The sequence below is a fragment of the Serinus canaria genome, chromosome 22, assembly GCF_022539315.1.
Source record: "Serinus canaria isolate serCan28SL12 chromosome 22, serCan2020, whole genome shotgun sequence".
Classification (NCBI taxonomy): Eukaryota; Metazoa; Chordata; class Aves; order Passeriformes; family Fringillidae; genus Serinus; species Serinus canaria.
Window position 1 is genome coordinate 2,997,179 of NC_066335.1, and position 17,060 is coordinate 3,014,238.

At 63.3% G+C, this 17,060-nt stretch overlaps 3 protein-coding genes across 5 annotated transcripts in view; 2 read left to right on the forward strand and 1 right to left on the reverse strand.

The window, feature by feature from the left end:
- Positions 1–1,971: 1,971 nt before the first annotated feature.
- Positions 1,972–8,283, reverse strand: LGI3 (leucine rich repeat LGI family member 3). 2 transcript variants are annotated; one of them, XM_050982874.1, is made up of 9 exons: positions 8,206–8,283; positions 5,379–5,782; positions 4,246–4,317; positions 4,072–4,143; positions 3,893–3,964; positions 3,733–3,804; positions 3,243–3,412; positions 2,996–3,160; positions 1,972–2,903 (listed from the first exon to the last, which is right to left on the reverse strand). In XM_050982874.1, the coding sequence occupies exons 2-9, from the start codon at positions 5,597–5,599 to the stop codon at positions 2,086–2,088; spliced, it is 1,662 nt and encodes a 553-aa protein (XP_050838831.1). In that variant the 5' UTR covers positions 5,600–5,782; positions 8,206–8,283; the 3' UTR covers positions 1,972–2,085. The 2 variants fall into 2 exon arrangements, with proteins under 2 accessions (XP_050838831.1, XP_050838830.1); XM_050982873.1 differs by lacking the exons at positions 5,379–5,782; positions 8,206–8,283 and having other exon boundaries at positions 4,246–4,967.
- SFTPC (surfactant protein C) lies at positions 5,822–10,904 on the forward strand. The gene is made up of 11 exons (XM_050982761.1): positions 5,822–6,572; positions 6,671–6,820; positions 6,942–7,082; positions 7,157–7,267; positions 7,416–7,516; positions 7,973–8,063; positions 8,641–9,360; positions 9,595–9,960; positions 10,056–10,166; positions 10,239–10,349; positions 10,427–10,904. Exons 1-11 carry the CDS (start codon positions 6,528–6,530, stop codon positions 10,544–10,546), a joined length of 2,067 nt encoding a protein of 688 aa, XP_050838718.1. The 5' UTR covers positions 5,822–6,527; the 3' UTR covers positions 10,547–10,904.
- A 4,634-nt stretch (positions 10,905–15,538) lies between these two features.
- BMP1 (bone morphogenetic protein 1) overlaps positions 15,539–17,060 on the forward strand; it is a 24,312-nt gene continuing 22,790 nt past the window's right edge. Inside the window, exon 1 of one of the 2 annotated variants that reach the window (XM_050982871.1) lies at positions 15,539–15,833. In XM_050982871.1, the coding sequence (XP_050838828.1) occupies positions 15,695–15,833 (139 nt within the window). In that variant the 5' untranslated portion in view covers positions 15,539–15,694. The remainder of the gene's footprint in view (positions 15,834–17,060) is intronic. The other variant, XM_050982870.1, reaches the window with a different exon arrangement.

A 17,060-nucleotide genomic window follows, 5' to 3' on the forward strand; every position in this document is an offset into this window, starting at 1 on the left:
GGCTCCCCTGGAAAACCAGTCCAGCAGGGACTCCCCTGCCTGGGGAAACTCCTCCTGCTTCCCACCCCTGCCCTGGGACCAACTTTCTGCTGGGAAAAAAACCCCACGTGCGCCCTAAAATGAGGAATTCCCTCTCCCCGGGGCAGAGAATATCGGGCACTGAGGTGGGAGGGGATTTCTGCTGGAAAAAACACCACAAGTGGGGCCTGGAGCACCCAAAAATGAGGATTTCCCTCTCCCTGGGGCAACAGAATGTCAGACACCCAGATGGGCCAACGTTTCTGCTGGAAAAAAACACCAAATGCAGAGCCTGGAGCTCCCAAAAATGATGAATTGCCTCTCCCTGGGGCAGTGGAATGTCGGGCACTGAGGTGGGATGAGGTTTCTGCTGGATAAAACCCCACGTGTGGGGTCAGGAGCGCCCAAAACTGAGGAATTCCCTCTCCCCAGGGCAGCAGAATGTTGGATGGAGCAGGCACCGAGTTGGGCAGAGATTTCTGCTGGAAAAAACACCAAGTGCACCCAAAAATGAGGAATTCCCTCTCCCTGGGGGAGCAGAATGTTGGGTAGAGCAGGCACTGAGGTGGGAGAAGGTTTCTGCTGGAAAAAACACCAAGTGCACCCTAAAAGGAGGAATTCCCTTTCCCTGGGGCAACAGAATTTCAGACACCCAGATGGGCCAATGTTTCTGCTGGAAAAAAAAACCAAATGCAGGGCCTGGAGCTCCCAAAAATGAGGAATTCGCTCTCCCTGGGGGAGCAGAATGTTGGGTGGAGAAGGTTTCTGTGATTAAAACCCCACATGTGGGGTCAGGAGCAGCCAAAAATGAGGAATTCCCTCTCCCCAGGGCAGCAGAATGTCGGGTGGAGCGGGCACCGAGCTGGGCAGAGGTTTCTGCTGGAAAAAACACCAAGTGCACCCTAAAATGAGGAATTCCCTCTCCCTGGGGGAGCAGAATGTCGGGCATTGAGGTGGGATGAGGTTTCTGCTGGAAAAAACACCACACGTGGGGCCTGGAGCAGCCAAAAATGAGGAATTCCCTCTCCCTGGGGGAGCAGAATGTTGGGTAGAGCAGGAACCAAGGTGGGAGAAGGTTTCTGCTGGAAAAAACACCAAGTGCACCCAAAAATGAGGAATTCCCTCTCCCTGGGGCCGTGGAATGTCGGGTGGAGCGGGCACCCCGTGGCTGGAAGGACACATGGGCAGGGCTGGGGGGCACAGTGTGTTTATTGGGGGGTTGGTGGGCACGGACACCCCGCTGGCACGCTGGGTCCTGCCTGGCAGCGGGGCCGTGGGCACGGGGAGCTGCTGGGCATGCACGGGGAGGGACGGGAGCTGCTGGCCTGGGGCATTCCACTGTCCACTGCTTCATCCACCTCGGAGCATCCTGGAGCATCCCATCATCATCCTCAGCATTTCATCATCATCCTCAGGGCATCCTGGAGCATCCCATCATCATCCTCAGCATCCCATCTGCATCCTTAGAGCGTGCTGGAGCATCCCATCATCATCCTCAGCATCCCATCTGCATCCTTAGAGCGTGCTGGAGCATCCCATCATCATCCTCAGCATCCCATCATCATCCTCAGAGCATCCCTGGAGCACCCCATCATCATCCTCAGAGCATCCTGGAGCATCCCATCATCATCCTCAGCATCCCATCATCATCCTCAGCATCCCATCTGCATCCACCTCAGAGCACCCCACGCTCCTCGGGCCATCCCACCACATCCACCTTGGCCATCCCACCCACTTTGGAGCTTCCCAAAGTCCCTCAACATCCTGGGAACCCCCCACCCCTCCTGCCACATCCGTGCCCGCTGTCCCCCCTCCTTTCCTGCCCCCAGCTCCCAGCCCGTGGCCTGAGCAGACAAAGACCCCCCAGACCCTCTCCACCTCCCCAAGGGCACAGCTCTGCAGCACAAGGAGCGTCCCACCCTCCCTCCCTGCATCCCACAGGGTGAGCCCGGGAGCACCGTGGGGAAACTGAGGCACCGTGGGGCTGGGTGAAGGCGGACGGCCGGGACAGGGGGTGGGACAAGGGGTGGTGGGCACATGCATGTCCGGTGGCTCTCCGGGTGCCAGCTACAGGCTGAGGTCCACCACCACGTGCCGGTACACCAGCGTGTTGGCCTTGAAGCTGGGCGCCAGCAGCAGCTGCACGTCGGCCGCCGGCACGGCCCGGAACGCCCGCGGTGCCTGCACCGACAGCTCCTGGAACTTGGCGAACTTCTGCTTCTCCTCTTCCCACAGGTAGACGTGGGTGAAGGAGAAGTCGCTGCCCAGCGCCAGGTACTGCCGCTGGCCCACGGCGAAGGGCTGCATCACCATGGAGCCGCGGGACGGCAGCGTCTGCACCTCCACGAAGCGCTGCCCTTCCCAGCGCACCACCTTGGAGTCGCCGATGTAGCGGCTGAGGCACAGGAACTGCTCCCGCTTGGCCCTGAAGTGCTTCACCATCTGCACATCCAACATCTCGCCCACCTCGCCCTGCGGCACGAACTGCTTCTGAGCCCGGCTCCACTGGTAGATGACAGGGGCCTGGGAGCTGCTGGAGATGATCAGCCGGGGTTTGCCGTCGTTCTCCACGTACTCCACGTCGGTGTCGCGGTGCCAGGCGTGGAGGGCTTGGTGGGAGTAGAAGCCGTTCTGGTTGAGGCGGTAGAGGCTGGTGGAGCCCGCCTTGGAGCTGTCGGCGATGACGAAGTACCAGTCGCCCTCGATCTGGAAGGCCTCGATGTCGTTGGGCTTGCGGATCTTCTGGCTGTCGATGTCCTGGATCTTGATGAACTTGTCCACGGCCGTGTCCCAGCGGTAGATGTAGGAGCCGCCGAAGAGCTGCGCCACCACCACGTAGAGCTGCTCCTGCGCCACGATGGGCTTGCAGTGCACCGCTGAGTGAGCTGGGATGGACCCACAAAGTCACACCGTGCCCTCCCAGGGCACCCCAAAGAGGGTCCCAGCCCAGGAGGGGACCCCCAGCCCGATTCCTCACCGGGGATGCGGTCGAAGTCGCGGAGTTTGCGCTCCACGTAGTCCCACTTGAGGATGGAGCAGCTGCTGGCGCTGGGCTGTGCCAGGGCCACGTACAGGTCACTGGCGTAGGTGAAGGGCTCGGCCGACACCGCCTGGAAGGGCAGGACCTGGTGCATCACGAAATCTGGAGCAGGGAGAGGCGGCAGTGAAGGTCTGAACACCCAGGAGCAAGGTGACAAAAGTGACAGGTAACAGGTGACAGGTACCCGTGGTGATGCACTGGAAGTCACCGAGCGCCAGGTCCCGGATCCGCTGTCCCTCGAACTGCCCGGGGCTGCTGCAGAAGACGGCGGGGACCGTGGTGTTGGTGCTCTCCAGCCACTCCACCAGCCACTTGATCTTGCAGTCACAGGCCAGCGAGTTGCCACGGAGGTCCCTGCCAGGGATGGCACCGAGTCACACCCAGCACCCACCGCGATGTCACCTCTCCCCAGCTCAGTGTTCTGGGTGTCCCTGCCAGGGATGGCACCAGCACTGGTTTGACACCCTCTCCCCAGCTCAGTGTGCCTGGGGATCCCTTCCAGGGATGGCACCAGGACCCACTGGGATGTCACTCTCTCCCCAGCTCAGTGTCCTGGTGGTCCCTGCCAGGGATGGCACCGAGTCACCCCCAGCACACCACACCCTGCCCAAGTGCCAGCCCCTGGGATGTCACCCTCTCCCAGCCCGTTGTCCCCAGTGCTGTGGCAGCCTCACAGGTCACTCAGGATGTCCAGTGGCTTGAAGAGGTCCCGTGGCAGCGTCTGCAGGTTGTTGTTGGCCAAGGACCTGGGGACAAGAAGGGTTGTGGAGGTGACAAATCACTGAGAGCGATGAAGGGACAGGGTCACCCCCACAGTGTCCCCCGGGTGCTCACAGGTGTGTCAGGGACTTGAGCCCACGGAAAGTGGCCTTGGAGAGCGCCTGGATGTCATTGTTCTCAATGAACCTGGAACGGGAGCAGACAGTGATGGGGCCACCCCGAGGGTCCCCGTGTGCCCTCCCTGTGCCCTCCCTGTGCCCTCCCTGTGCCCTCGCTGTCCCCAAGTCACACACAGGTACTGCAGGTGCGAGAGCCCGGCGAAGGCGTTGTCCCCGATCAGCGTGAACTTGTTGGAGTTGAGGAGGCTGCAGAGAGAGGGAGGGGAGGCGTCAGCGCTGGGCTGGGCATGGCGGGCACCGAGGAGGCACCGGGATGCCCGGCTGGGGGGGCACCAGGGGGGCACCTACAGGAACTGCAGGGAGGGGATGTGGGCGAAAGCCGCCTCCCGGATCTCTGTGAAAGCCGCGTTCACCATGGTCCTGCGGGAGAGACGGAGCTGCAGGAGAGGGGACGGCAGCAGAGTGGCACTGCCACCCCCGTGCCCCCCAGTGTCACCTGCTGCCTGCCAGGGCAGCCCGTGAGGGTGCTGGCATTGGCAGAGGGACCCCAGCAGGCACCCTGCCCGGTGTGGGGACACGGAGGGGACGAGGTGAAGGGGGCTGGCACAACCCCAGGCTGCCCACGCCCTGCGGCAGCCCCTGGCCCGGGGCCACGTGCTTGCACATGTGTGTGAACACACACAAACGGGTGTGCAAGCACACACAGAGGTGTAACACACACAAACGTGTGTGTAAACACACATGGACAGGTGTAACACACACAAATGGGTGTGTAAACACACACAAACAGGTGTGCAAGCACACAAAGACAGGTATAACACACACAAACAGGTGTGTAAACACACACACAGGTGTAACACAAACAAATGGGTGTGTAAACACACACAGACGGGTGTGGAAACATACACACAGGTGTAGCACACACAAACGAGTGTGCAAGCACACACCCACAGAGGTGTAGCCCACACACGTGTGTAAGCACACACCCGTGTGTAAATACACACAAACGGGTGTGTAAGCACACTCACACAGCTGTAAACACCCACATCTGCCACACCTCCCCGTGCCAGGCTCCGGGGCACAGCCCTGTCCCCGGGGTCCCCTCCCTCATGCCTCCCCCCCCTCCCCTCAGTCGTGTCCCCTTGGGGCTGCGGTCGCCAAGGTCACAGCCGTGTCCCCTCGGGGTGTTGCGCCCCAAGGTGGCGGCGGGGACAGGCTGCAGCCCTGCTCTGTTTGGCACCGCTGGATGGCTGCGTGTGCCAGCACCGCAGGACACAGGGACACGTCCCGCGCTCTCCCCAGCCTCCTCCTTCCCCCGGAGCCCCCCACACTGACCGGACCCCGCCCTGCCACGCCTTTGTCCCCCTGTGCAGCACAGCAGGGGGGTCCCTGTCCCTCCAGGACCGCCAGCAGCCCCTGCCAGCCCTGCACTCTCGGGATGTGACGCTGTCCCCACCGCTGTCCCCACCCCGGGTACTCACAGCGAGATGACCTCGGGGGGCAGGTTTTTGGGCACGGCCTTGGAGTCCACGCAAAAAGCCGTGTCCCGGGTGCAGGAGCAGCTCGGGGGGCAAGGGGGAGGCCGGGGGGGCCGCCGCCCCTCCGCCGGCAGCCAGAGCCAGGCCACGGCGAGGAGGAGGAGGAGGAGGAGGCGAGCGGGGAGCTGGTCCCTCGGCATCCTCCTCCCGCGCCGCAGCTCCATCACGCCCTGGCCTGATCCCTGCTTGATCCCGGGAGCTGCTGCCAACGCCGCTGTGCCCGGCAGCTGTGGAAAAACCTTTTTTCCTCTCTTTTTTTATTCCCCCCGGGGATCTCAGGGTGGAGGAGAGGCGGCGGAGGCTGCGGGCGCCTGACCCGCGGCTCTGCAGCACACCATGCCCGGGAGCTGCTGCGGGAGGGAGGGAGGGAGAGACAGAGGGAGGGAAGGAAGGAGGGAGGGAGGGAGGGATGCGGCTGAGTGACAGCGCCAGCATCCCCGGGCACGCGTGTCCGTGCGCGCGTGTCCCCGGCTGCCACCAAACTCGGGGTTCCCCACCGGGGTGGCGGCCACCGGCTGCTCTTGCAGTGCGCGGAACTGGGGGGACACAACAGGGGTGACTCCCCCCGCAGTGGCTCCCCCAGCTCAGCGCTGCCCCCCCAGCTCCCTGCCCTGCCCGCTGTGGCCGCAGCACACCGGGCACCCAACCACGCCGCCGCGGGCACCCGTCCGTCCCAGGCACCCATCTCTCCCATGCCAGGCGTCCATCTGCGCCGTCCCTGGCACGGTGCCCTCGGGAACAATGAGTGCAGCCAGCTCCTTCCCCGCCCCGGGGGGGCTCGCACAGCTGCCCGTGCAGAACCGGGGGTGCAGCTCCCCCGGGACGTGCTGGGGCCCCTCCTGCCGCAGCCCCGGGCAGGGTGTGGAGGGCTGGCACTGCCCACTGTTTGCCTTGGCACCCCCAGCGCTGCCGGACAAACGCCGGGGAAGAGCCCTCGGAGGTTTTATGTCCCCTCCCTGGCTCTTCTGCGGCCTCAGCAAACGGCACGAGTGGCACTCGGCAGCTTGAGTGGCCCCAGGCCTCCCCGGCCACACGGGATCCTATAAATGTCGCCGGGCCCGGGCTGGCAAAGGGACAGGAGCACACGGAGAGATGGAGGACAGCTCTAAAGAGGCGCTGATGGAGGAGGCACCTCCGGTAAGGAGCACCCACCACCCACCCTGGGCGTGGGGCCGAGCCCCCGCTGTCACCCCCGGCGGTGGCGGCTCAGCCGGGCGCTACCGTGTCCCCAACAGAGGTATACGGAGTCCCCGCGCCTGCCCTGCATCCCCCACGAGCTCAAGAGCCTCCTGCTGATGGTGGCGCTGGTGGTGGTGGCCCTCGTGGTGGTCAACGTCACCTTCCTCCTGCTGGGGCTGCATCTCAGCGAGTCGCACGCCGAGACGGTGAGGGCAGCGAGGGCCCGCGGTGCCACCGGCTCCGGGAGGGGCGCTGGGGTGACACCGCGGTTTTGTCGGGACGGGGTTCAGCCCCCGCAGAGCCCCCTGAGCCCTCTCCCCCCGGCAGGTGTTGCGAATGAGCATCCACGGGCTGGATGGCCAGGGGACGGCCCAGGAGCTCGCCATGAGCAAGAAGGAAAGGAGCGGCACGTTCGCCGTGCGAGATGGGCTCAACGGCTCGGCCGCGGTGGTGTACGACTACAGCAAGGTGCGTGGGGACACGGGGACCTGCGCCACGGCCACGGCACCCTGCCGGGCTGAGCCGGCTCTGTCTGCCAGCAGCTGCTGGTCGGCTACAGGTCCTGGCGCCACCGAGCCTGCTACATCACCCGCGTGGACAAGGACAACTTCCCGGGGCTGGACGCTGTCACCGAGACCTTCCAGCGCCGGCAGGTGAGCGGTGACAACCCCGCTGCCACGGGTGTGGAGCCGCACCGGGCTCAGCACAGCCTGGGAAATGCGGGGCTGGGGGTTTGTCCCCTCTGGAGGGGACACTGCGGCTGCCGGGGGTGGCTGCTCTGCTCCATTCTGTGTCCTGCAGGATGAGGACGTTGGGGACAAGGCCGTGCCCCTGGCTGACCGCTCCATCCTGGGCACCACCATCAACATCCTCTGCAGCGCCGTCCCCGTGTTCTGGGCGTAGCAGCAGAATGGGACAGCGACAGGGGGATGGCACCGTCCCCCACCGTCCCCTTCCAGGCGGGAATCTCTCTGCCTCCTCCTCGTCCCCATCCTGGGGACAGCCACCCCGCCACGGGGCTGCTCCGCCCACTGTCGCTCGGCACCGCGGCTTTCCCGCTGCTCTCGCCATAAAAAAAGTGGGATTTGCTTCTGTCTACAAAGTAAAGCCTGTGCCCCCACCTCCAAGTGTGCTCTTGCCCTTCCTGGGTGCTGGGGACAGTGACACGGTGTCCCAGGGGTGTCCCCTTGTGGGGCGCAGGGTGGGGAGGGGAATCCCTCATGGTGGGAGGGATCAAACACGGGAGGCAGCAGCACAGCTGCACACGATGCTCCCATTGTCCCCACCTGTGCCCTCCCATTGTCCCCGGCTGTGTCCCCCCAGTGTCCCCACCTGTGCCACCCCCGCCGTGTCCCCAGCAGTGTCCCCCCAGTTTGGAGGATGAAGGAGCAGCCTCTGCACTTCCAGCCCTCCAGGAAAAGCTCCCAACCCTGTCCCCTCCTCGTGCAGGTGGGGACAGAGGGACTGTGCCACATCCCCATTGGGAACCAAGTGTTGCCCACAGACACCACAATCCACTTGCTCCAGCTCCAGCTCCTCGTCCTCCTCTCCCTTTTCCCAACCATTCCAGCCCCTCTTGCCCCTCCATCACCTTTCAGCAGCCTCTGGGGCCACTTCCAAGTGCTGCACTGAAACCCAGAGGAGCAGTGAGGCTGGAGGGGAAAAAGAGACTCCTGGAAGTTGATTTGATCTTTCCAGAGCTGCAAACTCAGTGTTGTCCCCAAAATCACTGCCACGGGCTGACAGAAGGGTCACAGCCCCAGAGGGTGACACTTTGCTGGGAATGGGAGGGACATTGCAGGTTTCCATGTGCTGACTCAGAGCCAGCAGCTCTGCTTCCCAAAAAAACCCTGATGGTGATAAGGAGCTGGGTCAAAAGGGTGCCATGGGCCAGGAAAGCTGATAAGGGCTCCCACAGGGGCAGAACAAACAGGAGCCACTCAAGGGACACTCGTGGCTCTTGACTCCCTGGGAAAAGAGGCAGTGTTCACCCCCCCATCAGTATTGGGGGTGTTGGGGGTCTCAGGGGGGGCTGGAGGGGTTCCAGTTGCAGGAGGGGCTCGTGGATGGGCAAAACCAAGGCCCAGCAGTGTCCCCCTGCCACCTGAGGGGGACATGCCAGAGCTGCGACCCCCTAAGCCCAAAAAAAGTCCACGCTGTGGGCACCTCTGCCAGCCCCAAAAGCCACCAGCAGTGGTGTCCGAGGAGCAGGAATGAGGGTCAGGGACACTCCCCGCGCCACGGTGACCCCGTTCCCACCCTGTCCCCATGGATTACAGGAAATCTTTCATGTCCTGTTTGTTTTCCTTGCCACATCAAGCAGCTCCAGGTGCCCAAGCTGGCGAAGGGACACGAGCCAGCTCTCACCCTGGGCACAGCCACAGCCGGATGCTCCACCCTGGAGGGTTTGCTTTGGCCGTGCCACCTTGCTCCTGGGCAGCAGAGAAGTCCCCGTGCCTGGGGACAAGGGTCCTTGACCCAGTGCCCTCGGAGCCTCTTGAGCTGCTGGTTCCCAGGGGGATCCAGCTGGGAGTGGGTGCTCAGCAAACACCAGTGGAGTGGGTCACATGCCAGGGCCTGGCTGCACCCCGGGGCCACCAAACCCTTCAAGGGGTCCCCACCCCAGTGCCCCAGTATAAAGTTCCCAGTCCCTGCAGTCAGACTGGGCTGGGAATGGGAGGAGGAGGAGGAGGAGGAGGCAGCAGCCATGGAGAGCAGCATGAAGCAGGTGGTGCTTGAAGAGGAGGTGAGTCCCTGCAGGGTGGCACTGCCACCCCGGGGTGTCCCTGCAGCCAGCTGGGCACAGAGCTTTGCCCAGTTTATCCCAGCAAGGTACCAGTGCCCAGGAGGGGGGTTTGGACCATGGGATGCTGAGGGGCAGCGGGATGAGAGCTGCAATCCCACCCCCAACCTCCTGCATTCCCCAGCTCCCACCTCCACCTCCCTGACCCCAAATCCCCCCACTTTCCTCCTCCCCCAGGACTCGGGGAACGGCTGCTGCTGCCCAGGCTGCTGCGTGCCCTGCGCCACGTGCTGCGCCAAATGCTGCACCAAATGCAGCTGGTGCTGCGCCAAATGCTGCTGCCTGCCCAAGTGCTGCGAGTGCCCCAAGTGTCCCAAGTGTCCCAGTTGTCCCAAGTGTCCCGGCTGCGCCAGCTGCTCCGGCTGCCTCAAGAAGTCGCTGTGCTTCGTCCCTCGGCTGCTCTGCTACCTGCCTCGCAAGCTGCTGAGCTGCGGCCGCCTGCGCTGCCTGCTGATCGTGGTGGTGGTGCTGGTCCTGCTGGTGCTCATCATCGCCGGCGCCCTGCTGATGTGGCTGAGCGTGGAGCAGCGCCGCGCCGACACCGTGAGTGGGCACCCCCAGTGCCAGCAGAAGGGACCCCCCCACACCCGGGGGAAGGGGCTGCTGCAGGCTCTGAGACCCCCCTCGGCCCCCTCCAGGTCCTGCGGGGCGGTTTGTGGGCAGCACCGGCCTGGGAAGAGGACGCGGCCACTTTCTACCTGGACAGCGGGGACGGGAACCCGGCCACGGTCATCTATGACTACAAGAATGTGAGTGGGGGGCTCTGGGGACGCGGAGAGGGGGAGATGGGATGGAACTGAGCCGGATTTGGCTTCCAACAGCTGCTGGTGAGCTACAGAGCCCGGCTGCACCGCGCCTGCTACGTGACCCGCGTGGACAAGGACAACATCCCGGGGCTGGACACCGTGGTCGAGACCTTCCAGCGCCGGCAGGTGAGGACCTGGCTGGGCAGGGGGGGGCTCAGTGTAGCCCCTCCCAGAGGGGAGGAATGATGAAGATGATGATGAAGAATGTCCCTTGCACCCCTGCCCAGGCTGAGGACGAGATCTCCGTGCCCCTGGCTGACCGCTCCCTCCTGGGCACCACGGCGGGCATCCTGTGCAGCCTCCTCCCTGTTTACTGGGCTTAGCCCCGCGGGGTGAGCCCGCAGGGTGGGCAGGGGGGCTGCGGGACCCCCGCCCACCCGACAGCACCCCCACAGCGCCAGCTTTGCCTCGCAGCGCCTCCGACCCGCACTGCCCCGCTGGGAGCATCGGCGGCTCCTCCGCGGCCGTCCCCGCGCCCCCCACCCAAATTTTGGGGTGCGAGGGGGTGAGGAGGGGTCAGGGGGTCGGAGCTGGGGGGGCTGCGGGCGCGGGGCCGGGGGCGGGGGGGGTGTCTGCGCTGTGCCGGGGGACAGCTGGTTTGTCACTTAAGTCTTCTCAGCTTCGCCAAACCCAAGTGCAAAAAATGAGCTTAAAAAAACATGACATTTAAAGAAAACACAATTCTCCGTTCCAGTTCTTCGCTCCCGACTCCCGCCAGCTCCCGCCTTCCCCCTGCCTTAAAAACGCCTTGAGGGGCTCCGGGCTTGGATTTTGGGGGAATTTCTGTCGCAGCCACAGCCTGGGGGCTCACTGAGGGCCCCCCCCGAGAGTGGCTGCCTGACCTGAGCTGGCCCGTCCTGCTGCCAGAGCCGGGAAAAATGGGTCTGTGCTCTGCCAGGGCGGAATAAAGGAGAAGGGCAGGAATCAGAATCAGGGCTGGGAGCTATTCCTGGAGACAGCCTGTGCCGAAAGCAGCGCGGCCACCAGACGCTGCCCGAGGACAGCGATCGTTAGCGCCGGGGTGATTTAGGACAGGCTGCTGGGATCAGGAGTTATCAGGATCAGGCATTACAAGAATTGGGAATTATTGGGGTTTTTGGGATGAGGGAGCTGGTGCTGGGATCAGGCATTATTAGGCTCAGGTGTTATTAGGATGGGAATGCTGGTACTGTTAGGATTGGGAATTATTAGGATGTGGGTGTTGTTGGGATCAGGAGCTGTTAGGACTGGGATGTTGGTGTTATTAGGATCAGGAGCTGTTAGGACTGGGATGTTGGTGTTGTTGGGATCAGGAGCTGTTAGGACTGGGATGTTGGTGTTATTGGGATCAGGAGCTGTTAGGACTGGGATGTTGGTGTTATTGGGATCAGGAGCTGTTAGGACTGGGATGTTGGTGTTATTGGGATCAGGAGCTGTTAGGACTGGGATTGTGTTATGGATCAGGGCTGTTGGACGGGTGTGTTAGTAGGATCAGGAGCTGTTAGGACTGGGATGTTGGTGTTATTAGGATCAGGAGCTGTTAGGACTGGGATGTTGGTGTTATTGGGATCAGGAGCTGTTAGGACTGGGATGTTGGTGTTATTGGGATCAGGAGCTGTTAGGACTGGGATGTTGGTGTTATTAGGATCAGGAGCTGTTAGGACTGGGATGTTGATGTTATTGGGATTGGGTGTTATTGGGATCAGGAGCTGTTAGGACTAGGATGTTGGTGTTATTGGGATTGGGTGTTATTGGGATCAGACACTATTAGGACTGAGACACCGGTTCTATAAGGATCAGGAGTTATAATGACCATGATCAGGCTTTATTAGGATGGGATTCTGGCATTATTAGGACCAGGAGTTATTGGGATCAGGACACTGGCCTGGGACTGAGAGGAGGAACACGGAGCAGCCCATCCAGTCCCCAGGAATGGGAGCCCACCAGCCCCAAAGTGAGGACCCCCAGCCCCCCACTGCCCCCACCCCTGGCTCCAGCCCCCTTCCCCCCCCGGCACCAGGGGAGCTGCTCCTGCAGCTGCAGCCAGCTGGGATCCGGGGCACCCATCCAGGGCCTCCTGCAGCTCTGGGGTGTCCCCTCCCAAACCCTCCCTGACCCCCAGACCCCCTCAGCTTCGCCCCAAGGCTGGAGCAGATGGAGGAGGTGACAGAAAGTTGGCAGGACCGGGTCCTTGTGCAATAATTCTGATTTCCGGAGGTTTGCGGCACAGTGGGGACCTCAGGGGTCCTGGCAGGAGAAATCAGAGTGAAACCCCCCAGTAGATGCTGGGACTGGGGAATCCCATCCCTGGGAGGAGGAGCTGCCACCCTCCAGCCCCCCTGGGTTGTGTCACAGTGGCCACAGGGGACAATCCAGGGCCAGTCTCTCACTGCACAGGGGTCTCCCAGGGGGTCACCGGTCCTGGGTCTGTGGGGGAAAAGGAGCTGGGAACACCCCGGGCTGCTCCTTGCTGTGGAGGTTCTGGGGAGGGAAGAGCTGAGGATGGGATCCAGGAATGCTCCTGGCAGCTCCCAGTGTCCCCCACCCTCACGGCTGTGCCGGTGCCAGGCCTTGGCATCGCCCACCTGACATTCCAGGATGCCAAGGAAACCCTGCAGGACGGGCAGGCTGAGGTAGGAGCGCTGGAATCCGAGTGCCCGTGCCAGGTGACATCTCCCAGGGCTCCTGGGATGGGGACATTTGTGCCAGGTGACATTCCCCCAGGGCTCCTGGGATGGGGACATCTCCCCAGGGCTCCTGGATGGGGACATTTGTGCCAGGTGACATCTCCCCAGGGCTCCTGGGATGGGGACATTCCCATCCTGATGCCAGGTGACATCTCCCCAAGGCTCCTGGGATGGAGATATTCCCATCCTGATGCTCAGGCCCCATCCCCCCAAGATTCCTGGGATGGGGACATTCCCATCCTGATGCCAGGTGACATCCTCCTGAGGCTCCTGGGATGGGGACATTCCCATCCTGATGCCAGGTGACATCCTCCTGAGGCTCCTGGGATGGGGACATTCCCATCCTGACGCCAGGTGACATTCCCGCAGGGCTCCTAGGATGGACATTCCCATCCTGATGCTCAGACCCCATTCCCTCAGGGCTCCTAGGATGGAGACATTCCCATCCTGGTGCCAGGTGACATTCCCCTGGGATTCCTGGGATGGGGACATTCCCGTTCTCATGCTCAGGCCCCATCCCCCGCAGGGCTCCTGGGATGGGGACATTCCCATCCTGATGCCAGGTGACATCCCCCCCAGGGATGGGGACATTCCCATCCTGATGCTCAGGCCTCTGGGATGCCCTGCCCCTGCTCCAGGTGGGTCTCCAGCTCGCAGTGCTGGTGGCCAGTGGCCTGCAGGGTCCCAGGAGCCGAGCCTGGCGTGGGAAAGGCTCCTGGGCCAGGCCGGGCTCCCCGGAGCGCTCCGTGAGAAAGGGGCAATCTCAGGATGGAAAGCAAGGGCTGGATCCTGACATCATGGATTGACATCATCCAGGGACTCCAAACATCCTCCCCAGGCCGAGCACAGGATGAAAACAAAAAGTTTTCCAAAAGTTTGTTTGTTTTCTTGGGAGACAGGCTGGAGGCTGGAGTGGAATCCGGCGGTTGCTCCCCAAATTCCCATCCCTGGGATGCCCTGTGTGACCTGAGGGCCGGGGGCAGAGTGGGGACAGGGACTCAGTCCTGTCAAACCCTGCTTTTCCAGGGTTTATTTATCTGCTTTGAGGAGGAAAGGATCGCTGGATGTGGGTTTTGCAATAAGGGAGAAGGAGGAAAACATCCTGGGATGGTCCTGATGGGGGAGGAAAAGCACCCAGAAATAAGGGGGGAAGGAGACTCTGTCATTCCTGGGGGGAACGAGCTGGGCCCTGGATGCAGGGGATCCCCAAAAGTGAAGGGAAAGGGGATTTGGGGGCTTGGAAGGCAGGGAAGGAGCAGAGCCTGGGTGCTGGTGTCACCTCGTGTGTCCCTGTGGAGGTCATCAGACACAGGAAACACTTGAAATCCTAAAAAATGAACTTAATGTGAGTCTGGAGTGCTGTGAGAGGAGAGGAACGGGTTTGTAGGAGCAGCATGGGGTGAGCCAGATCCTCCTGCAGCATTCCCAGGCTGGAATGCCCCAGGCAGGGCCACAGGGCTGTGTCTCTGTGCCTCCCTGGGGGGCTGGGATCAGCCTGGGGGGCTTCCCCTGCTCACTGGGGGGCTGACCCAGCTCCTGGGGTGCTCATCCTGATCCCAGGGTGCTCACCCACCCTCCCCAAGGTGCTCATCCCACTTTTGGGGTGCCTGGCCACCCTTCCCAGGGTGCTGGCCCAGTTTTTCGGGTGCTCATGCTGCTCCTGGGGTGCTCATGCTGCTCCTGGGCTCCTCGCCCACCATTCCAGGGTGCTTTTCCATCTCCTGGGGTGCTCACCCAGTCCTTGGGGTGCTGGCCAGGATTTGGGGTGCAGGACGAGGGGTGAAGAAGCAGACAGGCAGGACTGGGAGTCCAGGACCAGGGGATGTGGGACTGGGAAATGTGGGGAGTGCAGGAGCTGCCATGTGGGGTGGGGATTTGGGATGTGGGACTGGGTAATTTTGGGGTGCTGGGGGACACGGGGTGGCACCCAAGGGGACAGATGGGTGCTGGGAGTGTGGGAGTTCTGTCCTGGGAATATTGGGGGGCCAGGATTGATCCAGGGCGTGCGGGGGGGGCCTGGATCGCTACCGGGGAATACGAGACAGGACCGAGGGGTGGCCCGAGCGGGGCTGGGGACACCGGATGGGACCGGAGTGGGGCAGGGGAAATACCAGGGGACACGGAGCGGTGGGTGGGGGATCCGTGCTGGGGGGCGGGGGTGGGCTTGAGACCGGGGAGACGGATCGGTACCAGGGAAAACGGAACGGGACCAGGATTGGTACCGGGGAAAACGGAACGGGACTGGACGAGACTGGGATCGTTACGAGGAAAAACGGAACGGGACCGGGGGAGACCGGGATCCGTGCCGGGGAAAACGGAACGGGACCGGAGGAGACCGGAATCGGTACCAGGAAAAACGGAACGGGACGGGGGAGACCGGGGTCGGTACCAGGGAAAACAGAACAGGACCGGGGAGGCTCGGCAGGATCGGTACCGGGGGTATGGGACGGTACCGGAGAGAGCACGATCGGTACCGGGGGCTACGAAACGGGACCCGGGGGGTGCAGGAGGGGACGGGACGGGACAGCCCCGGCCCGGGGGCTGCGGAGGGGCAGGAGCGGGGGCTGCGGGCCAGGTCCCCGTCACCGCCGCCCCCCCCACCGGCGCTGGCCCCGCTCCGAGCCCTGCGCCCGGGGCTGCAGGGGCCGAGCTCCGCGCTTGAACCCGCCCCCGCCAGATCTCATTTCCCTAAAAAAAAAAAAAAAAAAAAAAAAAAAAATAGAAGGGAGAGAGAGCGAGGGAAAAAAAAATCGAAGAAGGGAAGGAAAGAGGGAAGAGAGAGAAAAAAAAACGCCGGCCGGAGCCATGGCCGGGCTGCGGAGCTGCGGGCTGCTCCTCTGCCTGCTCCTGGCCCGGGCCCTGCGCTTTCCGGACTATTCCTACGTGCTGGAGGAAGAGGAGGAGGACGAGGAGCCCCTGGACTACAAGGACCCCTGCAAAGCCGGTAGGAGCGGGGGGGATGCGCGGCCGGGGGGAGGCCGGGCGGACAAAGGGGAGCGCGGGGGCCGCGGGACCGCGGCTGCGGGAATGAGCGCGGGGGAGCGCGGGGACCGTGAGTGTGCCCCGCACGCACTTCGGGGCTCCGCACGGCGGAACTTGGCTCGCCAGAGCCGGGCCCGGGGAGTCCCGGCCGGCCGGGCTCGGGGGGACGGGAGGAGCAGCGGGTCCCGCTCCGCGATGCATCTGGTTGTACTTAGGGTGAGGAGCAGGGGGGGCTGGCCCGGCGCCCCGCTTTCCCTCCCCGCTCTTGGCTGCACCGGCAGCTGTCAAAGGCGGCGGGGAGCCCCCAGCCCCCCATCGCAGCCCCCCTCTCCATCGCACGCCACCACCCCCATCCCTGAACCCACGCTCTGCACCCCGTGGCTTTCTCCCTGTCCCCCAGCCCGCAGCTAAAGTTCCTCCCCCCCGGGGACACCCGGGAGGTGCCACCACGAGCTGGGGTCCCTCCGTGCCGGGACAGGGGGTTCGGAGCTGCTCCCCAGGTTTTGGAAAGGCCGGGAACAAACTGGGTGCTGCGGGGGGCAAATCCATGTCTCCCAGTGCGTGCCGAAGGGGATGGAAGGATTTGGGGAGGGGGGAAACTGAGGCACGGGAGGGCCGTGCGGGGCTGAGCCTGCTGCGAGGGCCGGGGTCTGGCGGGGATCACGTTTCTCTGTACTGGCATTGTCTGCGCTGCAAGGCGGCTGTTGATATAACTCTGTCTCACAACGAGGGCTTTTTCTGCCAAAAATCCTTCCCTTCCTGCCCTCACGGGCTGAAAACAGCAAGGCTTGCAAAACCGTCCGGGCAGAGCCGGCTGGAGCCTTCCCTCCGCTCCCGCTTCCTCCAGCTGAGCGGCGGGGACGAGGCTTCCCCCGCTTCACGAGTTTCACCGCTGTCCCCTCCTGGCACCCCGAGACCCCACTCGCCTCCCGGGGCCGGCTGTCGCCCCTTTCCCATTCCCGTCCTGCTTTATGAGATCCTGATGGGATTCATTTAATTACGGGAGCCGGGGTTGGGGGGCGTGGGGGGGGGGGGGGAATCAGGCCCTGCCACGCATCGAGCCAGCCGGGATTCACCCTCGTTCGGCTCCACAGGACCGAGATGATGAAATTCAGTTTTCCGAGGAGCCAGAACCCCCCTGGCATCCCCCTGACCCCCCCATGGCCTCCCCCGATCCCCCCCCCCCCCC

What these genes read in the sequence shown, in the direction of transcription:
- SFTPC (XM_050982761.1), top strand. Translation starts at nt 6,528, where the DNA reads ATGGAGGACAGCTCTAAAGAGGCGCTGATGGAGGAGGCACCTCCG. An exon ending in GTCCCCGTGTTCTGGGCGTA is followed by an intron (nt 7,517 to 7,972) that starts GCAGCAGAATGG and finishes CCGTGTCCCCAG; the next exon opens with CAGTGTCCCCCCAGTTTGGA. An exon ending in AGCAGCGCCGCGCCGACACC is followed by an intron (nt 9,961 to 10,055) that starts GTGAGTGGGCAC and finishes GGCCCCCTCCAG; the next exon opens with GTCCTGCGGGGCGGTTTGTG.
- LGI3 (XM_050982873.1), bottom strand. Translation starts at nt 4,640, where the DNA reads ATGTGTGTTTACACACACGTTTGTGTGTGTTACACCTCTGTGTGTGCT. An exon ending in ATCCCCTCCCTGCAGTTCCT is followed by an intron (nt 4,144 to 4,245) that starts GTAGGTGCCCCC and finishes CTCTCTCTGCAG; the next exon opens with CCTCCTCAACTCCAACAAGT. An exon ending in CTCAAGTCCCTGACACACCT is followed by an intron (nt 3,805 to 3,892) that starts GTGAGCACCCGG and finishes TCTTGTCCCCAG; the next exon opens with GTCCTTGGCCAACAACAACC.